Source organism: Symphalangus syndactylus, chromosome 3, assembly GCF_028878055.3.
Source record: "Symphalangus syndactylus isolate Jambi chromosome 3, NHGRI_mSymSyn1-v2.1_pri, whole genome shotgun sequence".
Taxonomy (NCBI): domain Eukaryota; kingdom Metazoa; phylum Chordata; class Mammalia; order Primates; family Hylobatidae; genus Symphalangus; species Symphalangus syndactylus.
This window is the reverse complement of record NC_072425.2, coordinates 120,132,803-120,150,951: the sequence shown is the minus strand read 5'-3', so window position 1 is coordinate 120,150,951 and position 18,149 is coordinate 120,132,803. Positions and strand designations below refer to the sequence as shown.

Genomic DNA, 18,149 nt, shown 5'->3' with positions numbered 1-18,149 from the left:
CAATCAACAAGTAAGTGTTGAGTTCCTACAATTTGCCAAGTCATGTCCTGAGGTCTGATTAAACATAGATTATAAAACGTTGTCCCTGGAATCAAGTTCATAATCTCATAGGAAAGAAGGAACTCACTGAAGCATGTTAAGTGCTAAAAAACTAAATTCTTAATTCCTGCACTTCTCCAAATCTGCTCCTTCTTTTTTCAGTATATGCCACAATAATTTATTCATGTCTCAGACCAAAAATTCTTTGAGATATCCTTAATGCTTCTCTCATATTCCACATCAACAAAAGCCTATTGCCTATACTCTCAAAATATATCTTGAATCCAACCACTTTCCCCAACCCCCATCAATTGCATCCCAATCCACACACTCTCATCTCTGGGCAAGACCAGTGCAACAGATTTCCTAACTGGTCTCTCTGCTTCCAATCATGTCCTCCTATAATCTATTGAAAGCAGCCAGAGTGGTCTTCTTTAAACATATATCACACCTCTTGCCTACACAAAACCTAATGACTTCCCAACATACTTGAGAATAAAACCCAAAAATCCCAAAACTATTACCTAAAAACTTTCAAATTGTCTCCCAATATACTAAAGAATGAGCCAAACTGGCCTTTTTACTATTATTCTCACCTAACAAGTGAGGCTTCCTTCTAGAATTCTGCATCTGCCATTCCCTCTCCCTGGAATAGTCTTCCTCTAGACATTTGCATGGTTCTTTTGCCTACTTTATGTCCTGTCTCTTCTCAAACATTACCTCTTCATCAAGGCATACCTAACCTGACCAGTCAGTATAAAACAGCAGTCTTTGTCACAATATCTTTATTGTTTTATTCTTCTTCAAGGCATTTATCACTATCACTGCCTAACATTGCATTATATATTTATGTGTTTGTTATCTGTCTCTCCAACTGGAATGACAGCTGTAAGAACAGAGCCAAGCAAACAGCAAGCACTCAATAAATGCTTGTTGAATTAATTAATAAATAGAGATCCTACAGGGAACAATGTTGGACAAAGGAGGACACTGTTAACTGTGTTGGTGGAAAAAGGAGCAGTTCAGGGAATAAGACCAAGTGGGACACCCTGGGCTGAGTCTAAGGCGTTTAAGGAAACTTAATATTTGTGGCCCCAGCATCTCACAAAATTCTTGGCACATAGTAGATGCTTAAAAAATATTTCTTAACTAATTTTATAGAGATCCTCTTCTTTCCACTAATACATGTAAAAATATACTTTATTTGGTGGGGAAAACCCACTCTACTTATTCTGTACCACAAAAATAGGCCCAGACAAAGTACAATCAAGAAAACCAGAAGCAATAGAGTAGTATATATTCTGTTACAATCTAGCCATACTGCTATCTATCCAACATTCTGCTTTATACACCCTATTCCAGCTAAATATCTGCTCAGAAATAAAGGCATATATAAATAGATTTTCCCAGTTGTTCTTCTAGGGTAAATACAAATACCTATGATCATTGATTTTTTGAGCTTCTATTGGTGTCAGACTAAATACTTATCATATTAAAGTAAGCAAGCCTCTCTGCTTTTAAGTAGTCGCTCTGACTGAAATGATCACCCAACCCTCTGTGTACTTGAGAAAAATATATGTACACTCTTCCAGACTCACATCAATCATGCCTCTGAAAAGACTTACCTGCTACTACTTCTATCCCTACCTAGGAAAAGAATGGAAACTTCCTATCTCTATGCTTTCACAGGACTTCCTGAACATCTGTAATATAGTACTTATAATATATTAAATATTGATCTACTTGTTCATTACTATATTGAAATGAAACAAATAGGCCGGGCGCAGTGGCTCACGCCTGTAATCCCAGCACTTTGGGAGGCCAAGGCAGGCGGATCACGAGGTCAGATCAAGACCATACTGGCTAAAATGGTGAAACCCTAGTTCTACTAAAAGTACAAAAAAAATTAGCTGGGCATGGTGGCGGGCCCCTATAGTCCCAGCTACTCAGGAGGCTGACGCAGGAGAATGGCATGAACCCAGGAGATGGAGTTTGCGGTGAGCTGAGAAGGCACCACTGCACTCTAGCCTGGGTGATAGAGCGAGACTCCATCTCAAAAAAAAAAAAAAAAAAAAATATGAGTTCTAGAGTTAGTAAGTTATCAAATCCCAGCTTCATAACTTACTATCTATGTGAAACTGGGAAAACTTTGTTAAACATCTGATCCCCAATTAGATCAGTGGTACAATGGGGAATTAATTAAAAATAACATAATGAAGCATCTACCACAAGGCCTGGTATTTAATGAGCACTCAATGTTTAGTTTGCTCTCTCTCACTAGACCAGTGATTCTCAACCAAAGCAGAGTATACCTCAGGGAACATTTGGCAATGTCTAGAGACATTTTTGATTGGCAGCACTAAGCAGATGCTACCGGATATACTAGGTGCAGGACAGGAATGCCAATAAAAAACATGCAAAGCAAAGCACAGCCCCCTAAAAAAAGAATTGGTCCAAACTATCAAAAGTAAAGAGGCTAAGAAATTCCGTGCCTGACTATGATAGTAATGTATTCATTTTTATATCCTCACTACGCTATGCCTGACAGGGTAGACGCTCAATGAATCTTTCTTGAATAAAAGAATAAATGAAAGACCAAATATACAAGATACTGTTCCTGCCATCTGAAATATAATAAGACAAAGAAAAAATGAAAAAAATCAGATACAATATGAGAAGTATTACAATAGTGATTTTCACACTGCCCAAAGAATAAAAATCAACTAAAGAAAGACACAACAGAGAAAGTGAGACTTGTGAATTGGAAATTAAACAATCACACTGAGTTTCCAATCAGAGAACAGATTTCAACGCATGGAGACATGTTCAGATAAAAGCAAAGCTTTATATTACTGAAGCATAGGGTACAGTATGACGGGGAAGTGCATAAGTAGTAAAGGCCAAAACCAGTCAGTTTAGTTGGGTCATGATTAGGAAGGGCCTTGTATGCCACGTCATGGAGCTAGACTGTGAGCTGATAATAGTTGATTTTTAGACAAGTGAAATTATGGCAATGTGCTCTTAGGTAGACTGAGAAAATGACAAGAAACAGAAACCATTCATCAACCTGATAATTCTTTAAGACACTGCTCCAAGAAGGCAGGCAGAGGACTCCTTAATTAGAAGGTCCTTTAAAACCCATGAAAGAGTTTTCGGAGCCAAGATGGCCGAATAGGAACAGCTCCGGTCTATAGCTCCCAGCCTGAGCGAAACAGAAGACGGGTGATTTCTGCATTTCTGTTTGAGGTACTGGTTCCATCTCACTAGGGAGTGCCAAACAGTGGGTGCAGGACAGTCCGTGAAGCGCACTGTGCGCGAGCCGAAGCAGTGCGAGGCGTTGCCTCACTCGGGAAGTGCAAGAGGTCAGGGAGTTCCCTTTCCTAGTCAAAGAAAGGGGTAACAGACAGCACCTGGAAAATTAGGTCAGTCCCACCCTAATACTGTGCTTTTCCAACGGGCCTGGAAAACGGCACACTAGGAGATTGTGTCCCGCACCTGGCTCGAAGGGTCCTATGCCCATGGAGTCTTGCTGATTGCTAGCACAGCAGTCTGAGATCAAACTGCAAGGCGGCAGCGAGGCTGGGGGAGGGGTGCCCGCCATTGCCCAGGCTTGCTTAGGTAAACAAAGCAGCCAGGAAGCTCGAACTGGGTGGAGCCCACCACAGCTCAAGGAGGCCTGCCTGCCTCTGTAGGTTCCACCTCTGGGGGCAGGGCACAGACAAACAAAAATTCAGCAGGAACCTCTGCAGACTTAAATGTCCCTGTCTGACTGACAGCTTTGAAGAGAGTAGTGGTTCTCCCAGCACACAGGAGGAGATCTGAGAACGGACAGACTGCCTCCTAAAGTGGGTCCCTGACCCCCGAGCAGCCTAACTGGGAGGCACCCCCCAGTAGGGACAGACTGACACCTCACTCGGCCAGGTACTCCTCTGAGACAAAACTTCCAGAGGAACTATCAGACAGCTGAATTTGTGGTCTCACGAAAATCCGCTCTTCTGCAGCCACCACTGCTGACACCCAGCCAAACAGGGTCTGGAGTGGACCTCTAGTAAACTCCAACAGACCTGCAGCTGAGGGTCCTGTCTGGTAGAAGGAAAACTAAGAAACAGAAAGGACATCCACACCAAAAACCCATCTGTACATCACCAGCATCAAAGACCAAAAGTAGATAAAACCACAAAGATGGGGAAAAAACAGAGCAGAAAAACTGGAAACTCTAAAAAGCAGAGCACCTCTCCTCCTCCAAAGGAACGCAGTTCCTCACCAGCAACAGAACAAAGCTGGACAGAGGATGACTTTGATGAGTTGAGAGAAGAAGGCTTCAGATGATCAAACTACTCCGAGCTACAGGAGGAAATTCAAAACAATAGCAAAGAAGTTAAAAACTTTGAATAAAAATTAGACGAATGGATAACTAGAATAACCAATGGAGAGAAGGGCTTAAAGGAGCTGATGGAGCTGAAAGCCAAGTATCGAGAACTATGCGAAGATTGCAGAAGCCTCGGTAGCAGATGCGATCAACTGGAAGAAAAGGTATTGGTGATGGAAGACGAAATGAATGAAGTGAAGTGAGAAGGGAAGTTTAGAGAAAAAAGAATAAAAAGAAATGAACAAAGCCTCCAAGAAATTTGGGACTATGTGAAAAGACCAAACCTACGTCTGATTGGTGTACCTGAAAATGATGGCGAGAATGGAACCAAGTTGGAAAACATTCTGCTAGATATTATCCAGGAGAACTTCCCCAATCTAGCAAGCCAGGCCAACATTCAGATTCAGGAAATACAGAGAATGCCACAAAGATACTCCTCGAGAAGGGCAACTCCAACACACATAATTGTCAGATTCACCAAAGTTGAAATGAAGGAAAAAATGTTAAGGGCAGCCAGACAGAAAGGTCGGGTTACCCACAAAGGGAAGCCCATCAGACTAACAGCTGATCTCTCGGCAGAAACTCTACAAGCCAGAAGAGAGTGGGGGCCGATATTTAACATTCTTAAAGAAAAGAATTTTCAACCCAGAATTTCATATCCAGCCAAACTAAGCTTCATAAGTGAAGGAGAAATAAAATACTTTACAGACAAGCAAATGCTGAGTGATTTTGTCACCACCAGGCCTGCCCTAAAAGAGCTCCTGAAGGAAGCACTAAACATGGAAAGAAAGAACCGGTACCAGCCACTGCAAAAACATGCCAAATTGTAAAGACCATCGAGGCTAGGAAGAAACCTCATCAACTAACGAGCAAAATAACCAACTAACATCATAATGACAGGATCAGATTCACACATAACAATATTAACTTTAAATGTAAATGGGCTAAATGCTCCAATTAAGAGACACAGACTGGCAAACTGGATAAGGAGTCAGGACCCATCAGTGTGCTGTATTCAGGAAACCCATCTCACGTAAAGAGACACATATAGACTCAAAATAAAGGGATGGAGGAAGATCTATCAAGCAAATGGAAAACAAAAAAAGGCAGGGGTTGCAATCCTAGTCTCTGATAAAATAGACTTTAAACCAACAAAGGTCCAAAGAGACAAAGAAGGCCATTACATAATGGTAAAGGGATCAATTCAACAAGAAGAGCTAACTATCCTAAATATATATGCACCCAATACAGGAGCACCCAGATTCATAAAGCAAGTCCTGAGTGACCTACAAAGGAACTGAAACTCCCACACAATAATAATGGGAGACTTTAACACCCCACTGTCAACATTAGACAGATCAATGAGACAGAAAGTTAAAAAGGATACCCAGGAATTGAACTCAGCTCTGCACCAAGCAGACCTAATAGACATCTACAGAACTCTCCACCCCAAATCAACAGAATATACATTTTTTTCAGCACCACACAACACCTATTCCAAAATTGACCACATAGTTGGAAGTAAAGTTCTCCTCAGCAAATGTAAAAGAACAGAAATTATAACAAACTGTCTCTCAGACCACAGTGCAATCGAACTAGTACTCAGGATTAAGAAACTCACTCAAAACCACTCAACTACATGGAAACTGAACAACCTGGTCCTGAATGACTACTGGGTACATAATGAAATGAAGGCAGAAATAAAGATGTTCCTTGAAACCAACGAGAACAAAGACACAACATACCAGAATCTCTGGGACACATTCAAAGCAGTGTGTAGAGGGAAATTTATAGCACTAAATGCCCACAAGAGAAAGCAGGAAAGATCTAAAATTGACACCCTAACATCACAATTAAAAGAACTAGAAAAGCAAGAGCAAACACATTCAAAAGCTAGCAGAAGGCAAGAACTAACTAAAATCAGAGCAGAACTGAGGGAAATAGAGACACAAAAAACCCTTCAAAAAATTAATGAATCCAGGAGCTGGTTTTTTGAAAAGATCAACAAAATTGATAGACCACTAGCAAGACTAATAAAGAAGAAAAGAGAGAAGAATCAAATAGATGCAATAAAAAATGAAAAAGGGGATATCACCACTGATCCCACAGAAATACAATCTACCATCAGAGAATACTACAAACACCTCTATGCAAATAAACTAGAAAATCTAGAAGAAATGGATAAATTCCTCGACAAATACACCCTCCCAAGACTAAACCAGGAAGAAGTTGAATCTCTGAATAGACCAATAACAGGTTCTGAAATTGTGGCAATAATCAATAGCTTACCAACCAAAAACAGTCCAGGACCTGATGGATTCACAGCCGAATTCTACCAGAGGTACAAGGAGGAGCTGGTACCATTCCTTCTGAAACTATTCCAATCGATAGAAAAAGAGGGAATCCTCCCTAACACATTTTATGAGGCCAGCATCATCCTGATACCAAAGCCTGGCAGAGACATAACCAAAAAAGATAATTTTAGACCAATATCCTTGATGAACATTGATGCAAAAATCCTCAGTAAAATACTGGCAAACCAAATCCAGCAGCACATCAAAAAGCTTATACACCATGATCAAGTGGGCTTCATCCCTGGGAGGCAAGGTTGGTTCAACACACACAAATCAATAAATGTAATCCAGCATATAAACAGAACCAAAGACAAAAACCACATGATTATCTCAATAGATGCAGAAAAGGCCTTTGACAAAATTCAACAACACTTCATGCTAAAGACTCTCAGTAAATTAGGTATTGATGGGACGTACCTCAAAACAATAAGAGTTATCTATGACAAACCCACAGCCAATATCATACTGAATGGGCAAAAACTGGAAGCATTCCCTTTGAAAACTGGCACAAGACAGGGATGCCCTCTCTCACCACTCCTATTCAACATAGTGCTGGAAGTTCTGGCCATGTCAATCAGGCAGGAGAAGGAAATAAAGGGTATTCAATTAGGAAAAGAGGAAGTCAAATTGTCCCTGTTTGCAGATGACATGACTGTATATCTAGAAAACCCCATCATCTCAGCCCAAAATCTCCTTAAGCTGATTAGCAACTTCAGCAAAGTCTCAGGATACAAAATTAATGTACAAAAATCACAAGCATTCTTGTACACCAATCACAGACAAACAGAGAGCCAAATCATGAGTGAACTCCCATTCACAATTGCTTCAAAGACAATAAAATACCTAGGAATCCAACTTACAAGAGATGTGAAGGACCTCTTCAAGGAGAACTACAAACCACTGCTCAATGAAATAAAAGGGGATACAAACAAATGGAAGAATATTCCATGCTCATGGGTTGGAAGAATCAAGATCGTGAAAATGGCCATACTGCCCAAGGTAATTTATAGATTCAATGCCATCCCCATCAAGCTACCAATGACTTTCTTCACAGAATTGGAAAAAACTACTTTAAAGTTCATATGGAACCAAAAAAGAGCCCACATCGCCAAGTCAATCCTAAGCCAAAAGAACAAAGCTGGAGGCATCACACTACCTGACTTCAAACTATACTACAAGGCTACAGTAACCAAAACAGCATGGTACTGGTACCACAACAGAGACATAGATCAATGGAACAGGACAGAGCCCTCAGAAATGATGCCGCATATCTACAACTATCTGATCTTTGACAAATCTGACAAAAACAAGCAATGGGGAAAGGATTCCCTATTTAATAAATGGTGCTGGGAAAACTGGCTAGCCATATGTAGAAAGCTGAAACTGGATCCCTTCCTTACATCTTATACAAAAATTAATTCAAGATCGATTAAAGACTTAAATGTTAGACCTAAAACCATTAAAATCCTACAAGAAAACCTAGGCAATACCATTCAGGACATAGGCATGGGCAAGGACTTCATGTCTAAAACACCAAAAGCAATGGCAACAAAAGCCAAAATTGACAAATGGGATCTCATTAAACTAAAGAGCTTCTGCACAGCAAAAGAAACTACCATCAGAGTGAACAGGCAACCTACAGAATGGGAGAAAATTTTTGCAACCTACTCATCTGACAAAGGGCTAATATCCAGAATCTACAATGAACTCAAACAAATTTACAAGAAAAAAACAAACAACCCCATCAAAAAGTGGGCGAAGGACATGAACAGACACTTCTCAAAAGAAGACACTTATGCAGCCAAAAAACACATGAAAAAATGCTCATCATCACTGGCCATCAGAGAAATGCAAATCAAAACCACAATGAGATACCATCTCACACCAGTTAGAATGGCCATCATTAAAAAGTCAGGAAACAACAGGTGCTGGAGAGGATGTGGAGAAATAGGAACACTTTTACACTGTTGGTGGGACTGTAAACTAGTTCAACCACTGTAGAAGTCAGTTTGGCGGTTCCTCAGGGATCTAGAACTAGAAATACCATTTGACCCAGCCATCCCATTACTGGGTATATACCCAAAGGACTATAAATCATGCTGCTACAAAGACACATGCACACGTATGTTTATTGCGGCACTATTCACAATAGCAAAGAGTTGGAACCAACCCAAATGTCCAACAACAATAGACTGGATTAAGAAAATGTGGCACATATACACCATGGAATACTATGCAGCCATAAAAAATGATGAGTTCATGTCCTTTGTAGGGACATGGATGAAACTGGAAAACATCATTCTCAGTAAACTATCGCAAGGACAAAAAACCAAACACCGCATGTTCTCACTCATAGGTGGGAACTGAACAATGAGAACTCATGGACACAGGAAAGGGAACATCACACTCCGGGGACTGTTGTGGGGTGGGGGGAGGGGGGAGGGACAGCATTAGGAGATATACCTAATGCTAAATGACGAGTTAATGGGTGCAGCAAAACAACATGGCACATGGATACATATGTAACAAACCTGCACATTGTGCACATGTACCCTAAAACCTAAAGTATAATAATAAAAAATTAAAAAATTAAAAATTAAAAAAAAAAAACCCGTGCAAGTAACATGAAACAAAAGAAGAATAACACTATTTTCCAAATGCTTTTTAGAGTGAAAAGCAATAAACAATAATAATTTAATAAATTCCTTATAGTTTACAAAGCAAATTTTGTAATGGACTCATTTAGCAAAACATAATTTCACAGCTAGCAGTGCTATTCTATTAGCCTAAATAAATTTTTTAAAAAAGCCTTTAGCATATTCTAGTTTAATGTAATGAACTCCAAATAGGCAGGTATTCAAAAAATGTAATTTCATACTTGTTTAAGAATAATTGCTTGCTTGCAGAATTTCTGTGCAATGTTTGCAACTTGCTGTATTTTGGCAGGAATAACAAAGCCAAGTGCAGAGAGCTGACGAACTTCTCTCAGAAGAATCACCAAACGATCTGAATAATGCACTTTTAATGATCCATCATTAGAATCCAATTCCATAATTCGACTACTAGCCTCAATACTATAAAACAAAATAAATAACCTGTTAAGTTTCATATTCTCACTGTTTTGACTAATAAACACAATAGTTTTTACAACTTTTCTGTACATCTAATATTAGCTCAGAGTTTAAAAAAAGACTTTTTAATTATAGCTTTTAAGTTGTGGGTTTTTTCCGTATATTATTTCACAATTCAGATTTTGGAAACAAACTGCAATATCCAAAATGTATCATCACATTAATATTTCAACCAAGCAGTTTTAAAGTAAGAAAAATCAATCTCTTAACTTCCAGCTAAAACTCAAAATTGACATCATATCCACCACAAAGAAAAAATTTTGATTCATTTTCTAAAGGTATCTTTGATTTTTAAAAAAATCAGTGTACTTGCTTCTTTAGTACTTTTATTAAAACATCAATAATAAGGAATATCAAAATGGTAGGAGTAGAGATATTAAAACGTTTCATTCTTCTACCCTTTGTTTCACTACCTAATAATTGTCCTTTTTTGTGTTTCTTGTAAAGGCTATAATAGCAAATATTACTTTGGGGAACTCAAATCAGAATGGATTGTAAAAATGCTGAACTAAATTCAGCAACAGGTATTATGCTTTCATCACCTTCCTTTAGGATTAGGTTTACATAATGCTGTTTTTGTTTTTTTGTTTTTTTTGAGACAGGGTCTTGCTCCAACACCCAGACTGGAGTGCAGTACAGCGATCATGGCTCACTACAGCCTTGACCTCCCTGAGCTCAAGGATTCCTCCCATCTCAGTCTCCTGAGTAACTGGGACAACAGGCAAGCCACTATGTTCGGCTAATTTGTCTTTTGTAGAGACAGGATTTCGCCATGTTGCTCAGGCTGGTCTCAAACTCCTGGGTTCAAGTGATGCTCCCACCTTGGCCTCCCAAAGTACTGGGATTACAGGCATGAGCCACCACACCCAGCCTCATTATTTCAAATCACCCTCACAATTAAGAAAAATTGCAGGTATTAGAAGGTAACAATGAAAAGAAAAGAACAAAAGTATTCAGCTTACTTAATAGCACATAAAACAAAATATAATAAAAAGTAGAACACTTTAAAATGGCTTAAAATGATGATTTAGCCCAAATTTTCCTATATACAAATAAATCATGTCAGTAAACTATTATGGTGACTCTTTTTGCCTTTATTCAGGATTGATCTTCAAAGTTAGTTTGTATATACCAGCATTTCCCAAAATATGTCCAAAAACCCACTGATGATTCTATGCACAAAAAATAGGTCTAAAAAAAAAAAGGGCAGGAGGAGGGGGTTTCAAAGCCTAATGAGAAACGCTGTGTGGAAGGAACAAAGTTAAACAAACTTACTAACAGCAGATCTCAGACCGTTGGTATGCAACCATGCTAGTGGACCTCCACTGAAGCTCTAATGATAAAGTATGCAAATTTTCCAAAATTAGTTGGCTAAAGCACTGTTTTTTTTTTGCTTTTTGTTTTTCTTGCCTGGAGTATCTCTCATGTTTTAGGCTCAAAGTAGAAGGAGAAAGAGCTAAATGGCATAAAGTTATAATCATTATGCCCTAACACCCTTCAGTTTCCTCTGTTTTTCCTCCAGAGCCAGAATTATAGATTTAAATCCCCATTAGAATTAATAAGGTTAACTCATTTATACATTCAATATAGCTCAATAAATATTTACCAAAGCCGTAATATGTGGAGCACCATGAAGAAATACTCCATCTCAAGGAGTTTAAAAATAATACAATTTTACAAAACTGCAACATTGTTTAAAGTGTATGTGTGTGTGTGCATATAATATTAATGTAAACAGGTAGAAAAACATATATGAATACCAATAACAAAAAAACATGGGGAAAGACTAATCCTAAAATGGGAATCCATAATTCTGGGGAACAGACAAGAGAAACAAGAGGGAGGCAGTTAACTAAATCATCAAAGTTTCCAGCCTTAATGAATTAAAAGTTGATGATCAAAAACAAACAAAAAAAAAATAGAGGAGGAGTAGCAAGTTTGGAGACAGGAAAAAGATAATTAATTCCCTCTGGGTATTTGGATTAATAACATATGGTTTTGGATTTTACAGTTTAATATATCTATACTTACCACAAACCAGATCTGGAATCAGATAAACCTGATTGAATATCCCTGGACCAATCATCAAATTGTTCCTGTTCATATAGTTTAAGCTGGTCTAAGAGATCTTCGGCACTTCGATGGAAACCTCGAAATCCTGACAAGTCAGATAAAAGAGCCTCTGCAATCTTGATAGTATCATCTACCTTAAAAAGTCAAATTACAAATATGTGCATTATTTAAATTCCAAAAAAATTAGCATAAAGTAAGGAGTCCCCTTCTCTGATCTGTGATTCAGAAATTATTTTACCTTTCATTTATAAACAGTGAAACAGAAGATTCACCAAAGAATATAAAAATATCAACCCCTATTTTGCTTCAGAATTATACAGCCGCAGAATAGCAAACACAAGAGGATAACCCATACAAGGCATAACTCCAAGAATAAAATGGAGGGTAAAGGGAAAGTCAGCCCTCAAAATATCTGTGCCCCAGTGATTTTCAGAGGAAACTCTGGGAACTTCAGCATTACTCCTAAACATGTTCAGTAATAATTTCGGCCCTTAGCAACATGCTCCGATTAAAAGCTCAAATAGTAATTAGGCCAAAGGGAACATCAATTAAGAGACATAAATGCCTTTCCTCCACAACTGTACAGAGAACATTACAGCACCCTGGAAAACTGATGGACAGAAACATTAGGCAGAATATATCAGAAAATAAAACATCAAAAATACAAACCTGAATAAGCAGAAATGTTGAATATGCTGGCTTTTGTAATATTCCATGAGGTCTTGCTCTTACTCACAGACTATAATCAATTAACATTTATTGTGCAAGTCTAATGCAAGACACTGAACCACATACTAGTTAGTAAGTCCATAAGAGTCTTAGGTCAATTTTAATAATATTAAAATAATAGTCGTTTAAATCTATAAATTGCTGTCACTACCTTAGACCATGCCACAATTACCTTTTACCTTTCCTTTAACTTCCTTTCAACCTAAGTGATTTGGTTACATAAACATACTTGCAGGTAAGACTTTGCAACTGCTAAAATTTTACAATAATTTTTTTTGAGATAGCATCTCTTTCTGTCGTCCACCATGGAGCACTGTGGCACAATTACGGCTCACTGCAGCCTCAATATCCCAGGTTCAGGTGATCCTCCCACCTCAGCCTCCTGAGTAGCTGGGACTACAGATGTGCACCACCATGTCCAGCTCATTTTTGTAAACAATAATTTTTCTTTTTTTTTTTTACTCAGTGTAAAGGATGCTTTCCTCCTGAATACAGGTATTTCTTTGGAACAACTGCAATTGGAATAAATGATGCATTATCTCTACAGAAAGAAGGAATAGAACCATTACAACTCCTCTGCATACTTTCTCAGTGTTCGACCGCATTTTGTATGAAAATTAGACAGACATGCCAAGGAAAACAGAGAATATATTTACTACAGCTTTAGAGTACCTTCTACATGCCTTAATTTAGCAGATTTTATAATTAGTACTCTTAATCTTTTATTAAAATAAATACCTTCAATTCCAACTGGCGAACCCAAACTATATTGTTGACAACTTCTGAAAGATTTTTGCCAGAAAGTGGTCCAGATGCATCACCAGGAATTCCTCGGCACCGATTCTCAAAGTCTAATCGAAAATCTATAAAATTTAAATCAAATAAATGATTACAAAGAATTAGCAAAGATTTCCTAAGTAACTTCCATGTACCAAGCACTATGTCAAATGCTGTAGAAAGAAAAATAATGAGTTGGTCCTTACCCCCAAGGACTGTACCATGTATCAAATGAAACAGCAAAAGATAATAACTTGTTAATGCAAAAAAATCTGTCATTTATAACAGAATAAGTAAATTAATCTTCAGCATGAAAATGTCAGAAAAATGTATCTTTAATCCTAAATGGTATGCAACAAAGAAAAAAGTAATATACAAAAATATTCTCTCAAGCAAACACTATAATCTCATAAACTTTTACCTTTAATTGAGTCCACAAGTCTTGCCAGTAAAGTTTCTCTTTCTAACATCAATTCTTTGCTTATAGTTGGACGCTTTACCAACTCTTTATATTTCAGGAATGCTTGAAGAAGCTAATATAAAATAAAATAAGTATATGTTCATCCCAACGGATCAACTCAGTAAATATATATATATATTTTTATATATATATTAGCTTAAGAGAAATATTAAAAGTGAAATATCTCAATGTTTTACCTGCTGCGGACTGTCTTGAATTTCTGAAATATAATTTTTCAATTTTCCTGCTATGTTTTGTTCCGCAGGTGCAATAATCTTTTCATATTGAGACACTGCAGCTTTCCACAAGGGCTACACACATTAACAACATTGTTAGACTTCAGTATGTTTTAAATCTGTCTTTAAAAAGAACAACATAAACAGGAAACTATACAGACATAAACAAATATATATACAACCTCAGTATATGGATTATATTGCACAGGATTCAGGCCAGTAAAAGGTTCAAATACTCGAGTGAAGCATATGATTTTCTCTTCACTGGCAGGTAAAAAATAGAGAAGCTTCTCATGAATTGTTCTAATAGCCAAGACCTAAAATGAAGTATTAAAACAACAGAATTTACTTAAATCAAACCATTTGCATAAATAGGTCTAAAATCTAGATATATTGGGCAAGAATTTCTTTAAATTAGGTTCGCTAAAAAAAATAAATAAATAAAACTGAAACTCTAGTCCAGAGAATTGCCACCTGACAACAAAGTGATGCTCAAAAACGTAACTGTTTCATCACACTAACATTAAAAAGTGTGCTCAAATCTAGTGAATATGTAAGACCTAAATATTTTTAAACTATGTTTAAAGTTTAACACAGTTTAAAAAACTGTTTAAACTATATTTACAGCTCATTTAAGTAAATTTTTAGAGCCTACCCTTAATATAGTAATAACTTCTGATTTTCATTATTCTGCATTAAATTGCCCTTCTAATAATGAAATGACATGTTAACAGCCCTATTTTTTATTATTTACAAACAGCTGGGAAACACATTGTATTTTGAGCTAAAAATTTCCACCAACAATCAAAAGGTAATCAAAAAGGTTAAGTGAAAACAATTCCTTCTATTTGAATTGTAAATCTCAGTATAAACTCATGATTTATTTTTCTCTTGCTAAAAATTTACCTATTAGCAGTTCTATCTACTGAGTATACCTAACAGCATTGATAACTAAGTAACAGCACTTCCCCTACAGATTGTTGTTAAATAGCCCCCAAAAAGAACCAGGCTCCTTGAAAAAAATTTCTAATTCCAGGTATGAGACATAAAATGTACAACATGGGCTGGGCTGGAATATTTTGGGGGGTTTGAAAGCTATCAAAGAAATACTGAAGTTGGCCACGTGCAGTGGCTCATGCCTGTAATCACAGCACTTTGAGAGGCCGAGGTGGGTGGATGACCTGAGGTCAGGAGTTCAAGACCAGCCTGGCCAACATGACGAAACTCCATCTCTACTAAAAATACAAAAATTAGCCAGGTGTGGTGGCGTGCACCTGTAGTCCCAGCTACTCAGGAGGCTGAAGCAGGAGAACTGCTTGATCCTGGGAGGCAGAGGTTGCAGTGAGCCAAGATCACCTCACTGTACTCTAACCTGGGCAACACATCGAGATTCCATCTCAAAAAAAAAAGGAAAGAAAGAAACACTGAAGTCATGTCAAAATGGCATAGGAGGCAACTTGAAGGGGCACTGTCTGCCCAAAAACTGAACAAATTGAGTATAATAATAATAATAACTAAAATGGACTGAAACACATAAAATACAAAAACCATTCATGGGTTCATAATGACACTATCAAAAAACATTTCATTGGTTGTCACTGGAACTTACTATGACCCTAATCTACTTAATGTTCATTGTTCTAAAAAGCGATAAAAAGAAATAAGCAATTATCTATACTGCCGTTTCTATGCAAACTATATTTCAAAGTAACAAAAAGTTGAAGAAAAAATTCTTCTTATAGAAAAGTCAAGACTAATAAAAGCAGAAAGAACACCAGAATTAGAAAATCACCATTTTGTAACTCTTCATGATTAATGACTGCTAAAAGTATTTTTTAAAAGTTGGAGAGCATTATAATAAATTCATCAGACTGGTCATACCTGAACCCTCACAGATCAAACTTAACATCACTAAAAATGGGAAAACCTGATACCACATACGTCCTGATATAGCAAGGTGAGAAATGCCATATGGCATAAAAAAAGGGGAAACTTTTAAATTAAAAATGTCTCAGGAGACCTATCAACCAAATACAATGGGTGCACCTTGTTTGCAACCTCATTCAAGTAAACCAACTATTTACAAATTTCTGAGAAAATCAGGATAAATACATACTGGCTAGATATAAAATGATATTAAGAAATTATTGTCATTTTTTTGGCTGTGATAATGGCATTGTGGTTATGTTTTAAGGGTGGAAGTATAAAATATCTCTGCTTTATAAATATTCCAGTTTAAAAAAAAAAGGTTAAGGGAAAGACAAGGAAGACAAAGATGAGAAAAGAACTGAAAAATGTCAATGACTATTAAAATTAAATGGTGGATACATGGACATTCATTATACTATTTTACTTTTTAATATGTTTGAAATATTTCATTTTTTTAAAAAGTTTTTTTTTTTTAAGTCACTAATAAAGAACTATAGTTCTTCTAAGCAAGGCAGGAATGGTCAGTTTTGCAATCTTTAAGTAATCTCATTTTGCCTGTCCCTGTAAGCTAAATATATGTTCTTTACTGAAACTCATAACTTGTGTAAATTAAGCAATTGTTTCAAATATTTCCACTGAATACCACTTAAAAAGTTGTCCCAACTTAAAAACAATTGCAACAGCCAACAGACTCCCTGAAAGCTTCCAAACATAGTCAAGTGGGCTGATTATCTTTTTACAATAAAAAACAAAATATAAGCTCACAACTATCAAGTTGACCAGTCTCACACCAAATAAAAAGAAAGGATGTGGAAACTGGCCCAACAAGAACTTTAATTCCTATTCTCTCACAAAACTAATTTGCAGCAGATGTATAGTGCTTATTGATTATAAAATACATTTACAAACAAGTCAAGACATACTTTACATTTAAAGACAAAGATCTAGATAATCAAATTGATACCTCTTCAAGGCGTTTGCCAAGTTTGTCAAGTGTTTCTGGAAAATATTTTTCATTTTTCCATGGATGAGGAACATAGCGCTGCCACACCTGACCTGTTAGGTGATTACAGACTATCACCCACTGTTCACAAACTGAAATACCAGCTTTCAGACTTTCTTTCACAAGATAATAAGGATCTTCCCATAGGTTCAAAGTTCCCAACTTTTTCTGAACAAACCTTCCAAATGAACCACCTAATAAAACATAAAGCAAAGAGTTTAAGGGAAATAAATGTATTTTTATAGAATAATTATAAAATACATGCTTATGACAATATTCTAAAAATATACCAATTAGCCAACTAAGGATCTATGAAGTACATGCACATCCTGAGACTACCACTCTCAGTAACAAATATTTTTAACAGCACACACACATACTGCTTTGCATTTTTGCATATTTCAATTTTCAATATACCATTACACCTTTTAAGTATAGAAATATGCATGCAGCACACCAACATGGCACATGTATACATAAGTAACAAACCTGCACGTTGTGCACATGCACCCTAGAACTTAAAGTATAATAAAAATGTATATATATTTAAAAAAAAGAAATATATATACAATTTCCTCAAGGCTGCAGAGTCTACTGTATGGATACTGCATTATGTAAACAATTCCTAATTGCTATTTACTTCTGCTCATCACAAACAATGCTGCAATAAATATATTTGTACATGTAACTTTATATACTTATCTGATATTTCCTTTAGAAAATAATGGCAAGGGTATTTTCTAGGTCAAAATATTTAATATTAACAAATAAGCCTATACATTTTAAATAATTTTTCAGTTTATTTCAAAATAGCTTAAATATATATATAAATACTAAAAATCTATGTAAATCTGGTTATATTAATGGTTCAAAGAACTTGACACATATGATTTATACTACCCAACTATATACAAATATCTATTTAAATAATTCTACATGATTTGCTTTAAGAGTTACTTTCAATTACAGTATTACATAAAGGAGCATTTTAAGTAAGGACTTAAAGGATAAAAAGAAAACAAAATAAGACAGGTTTTCGAAATTCCAAA

At 36.6% G+C, this 18,149-nt stretch overlaps 1 protein-coding gene across 3 annotated transcripts in view; it reads right to left on the bottom strand.

Moving 5' to 3' along the window:
- DYNC2H1 (dynein cytoplasmic 2 heavy chain 1) overlaps window positions 1–18,149 on the bottom strand; it is a 380,304-nt gene that overhangs the window by 354,568 nt on the left and 7,587 nt on the right. For all 3 annotated transcript variants that reach the window (XM_055272928.2, XM_055272929.2, XM_055272930.2), the window contains exons 6-12: window positions 17,062–17,294; window positions 14,351–14,485; window positions 14,130–14,243; window positions 13,894–14,005; window positions 13,434–13,558; window positions 11,925–12,100; window positions 9,641–9,836 (exon numbers count right to left, since the gene is read on the bottom strand). In XM_055272928.2, the coding sequence (XP_055128903.1) occupies window positions 9,641–9,836; window positions 11,925–12,100; window positions 13,434–13,558; window positions 13,894–14,005; window positions 14,130–14,243; window positions 14,351–14,485; window positions 17,062–17,294 (1,091 nt within the window). The remainder of the gene's footprint in view (window positions 1–9,640; window positions 9,837–11,924; window positions 12,101–13,433; window positions 13,559–13,893; window positions 14,006–14,129; window positions 14,244–14,350; window positions 14,486–17,061; window positions 17,295–18,149) is intronic.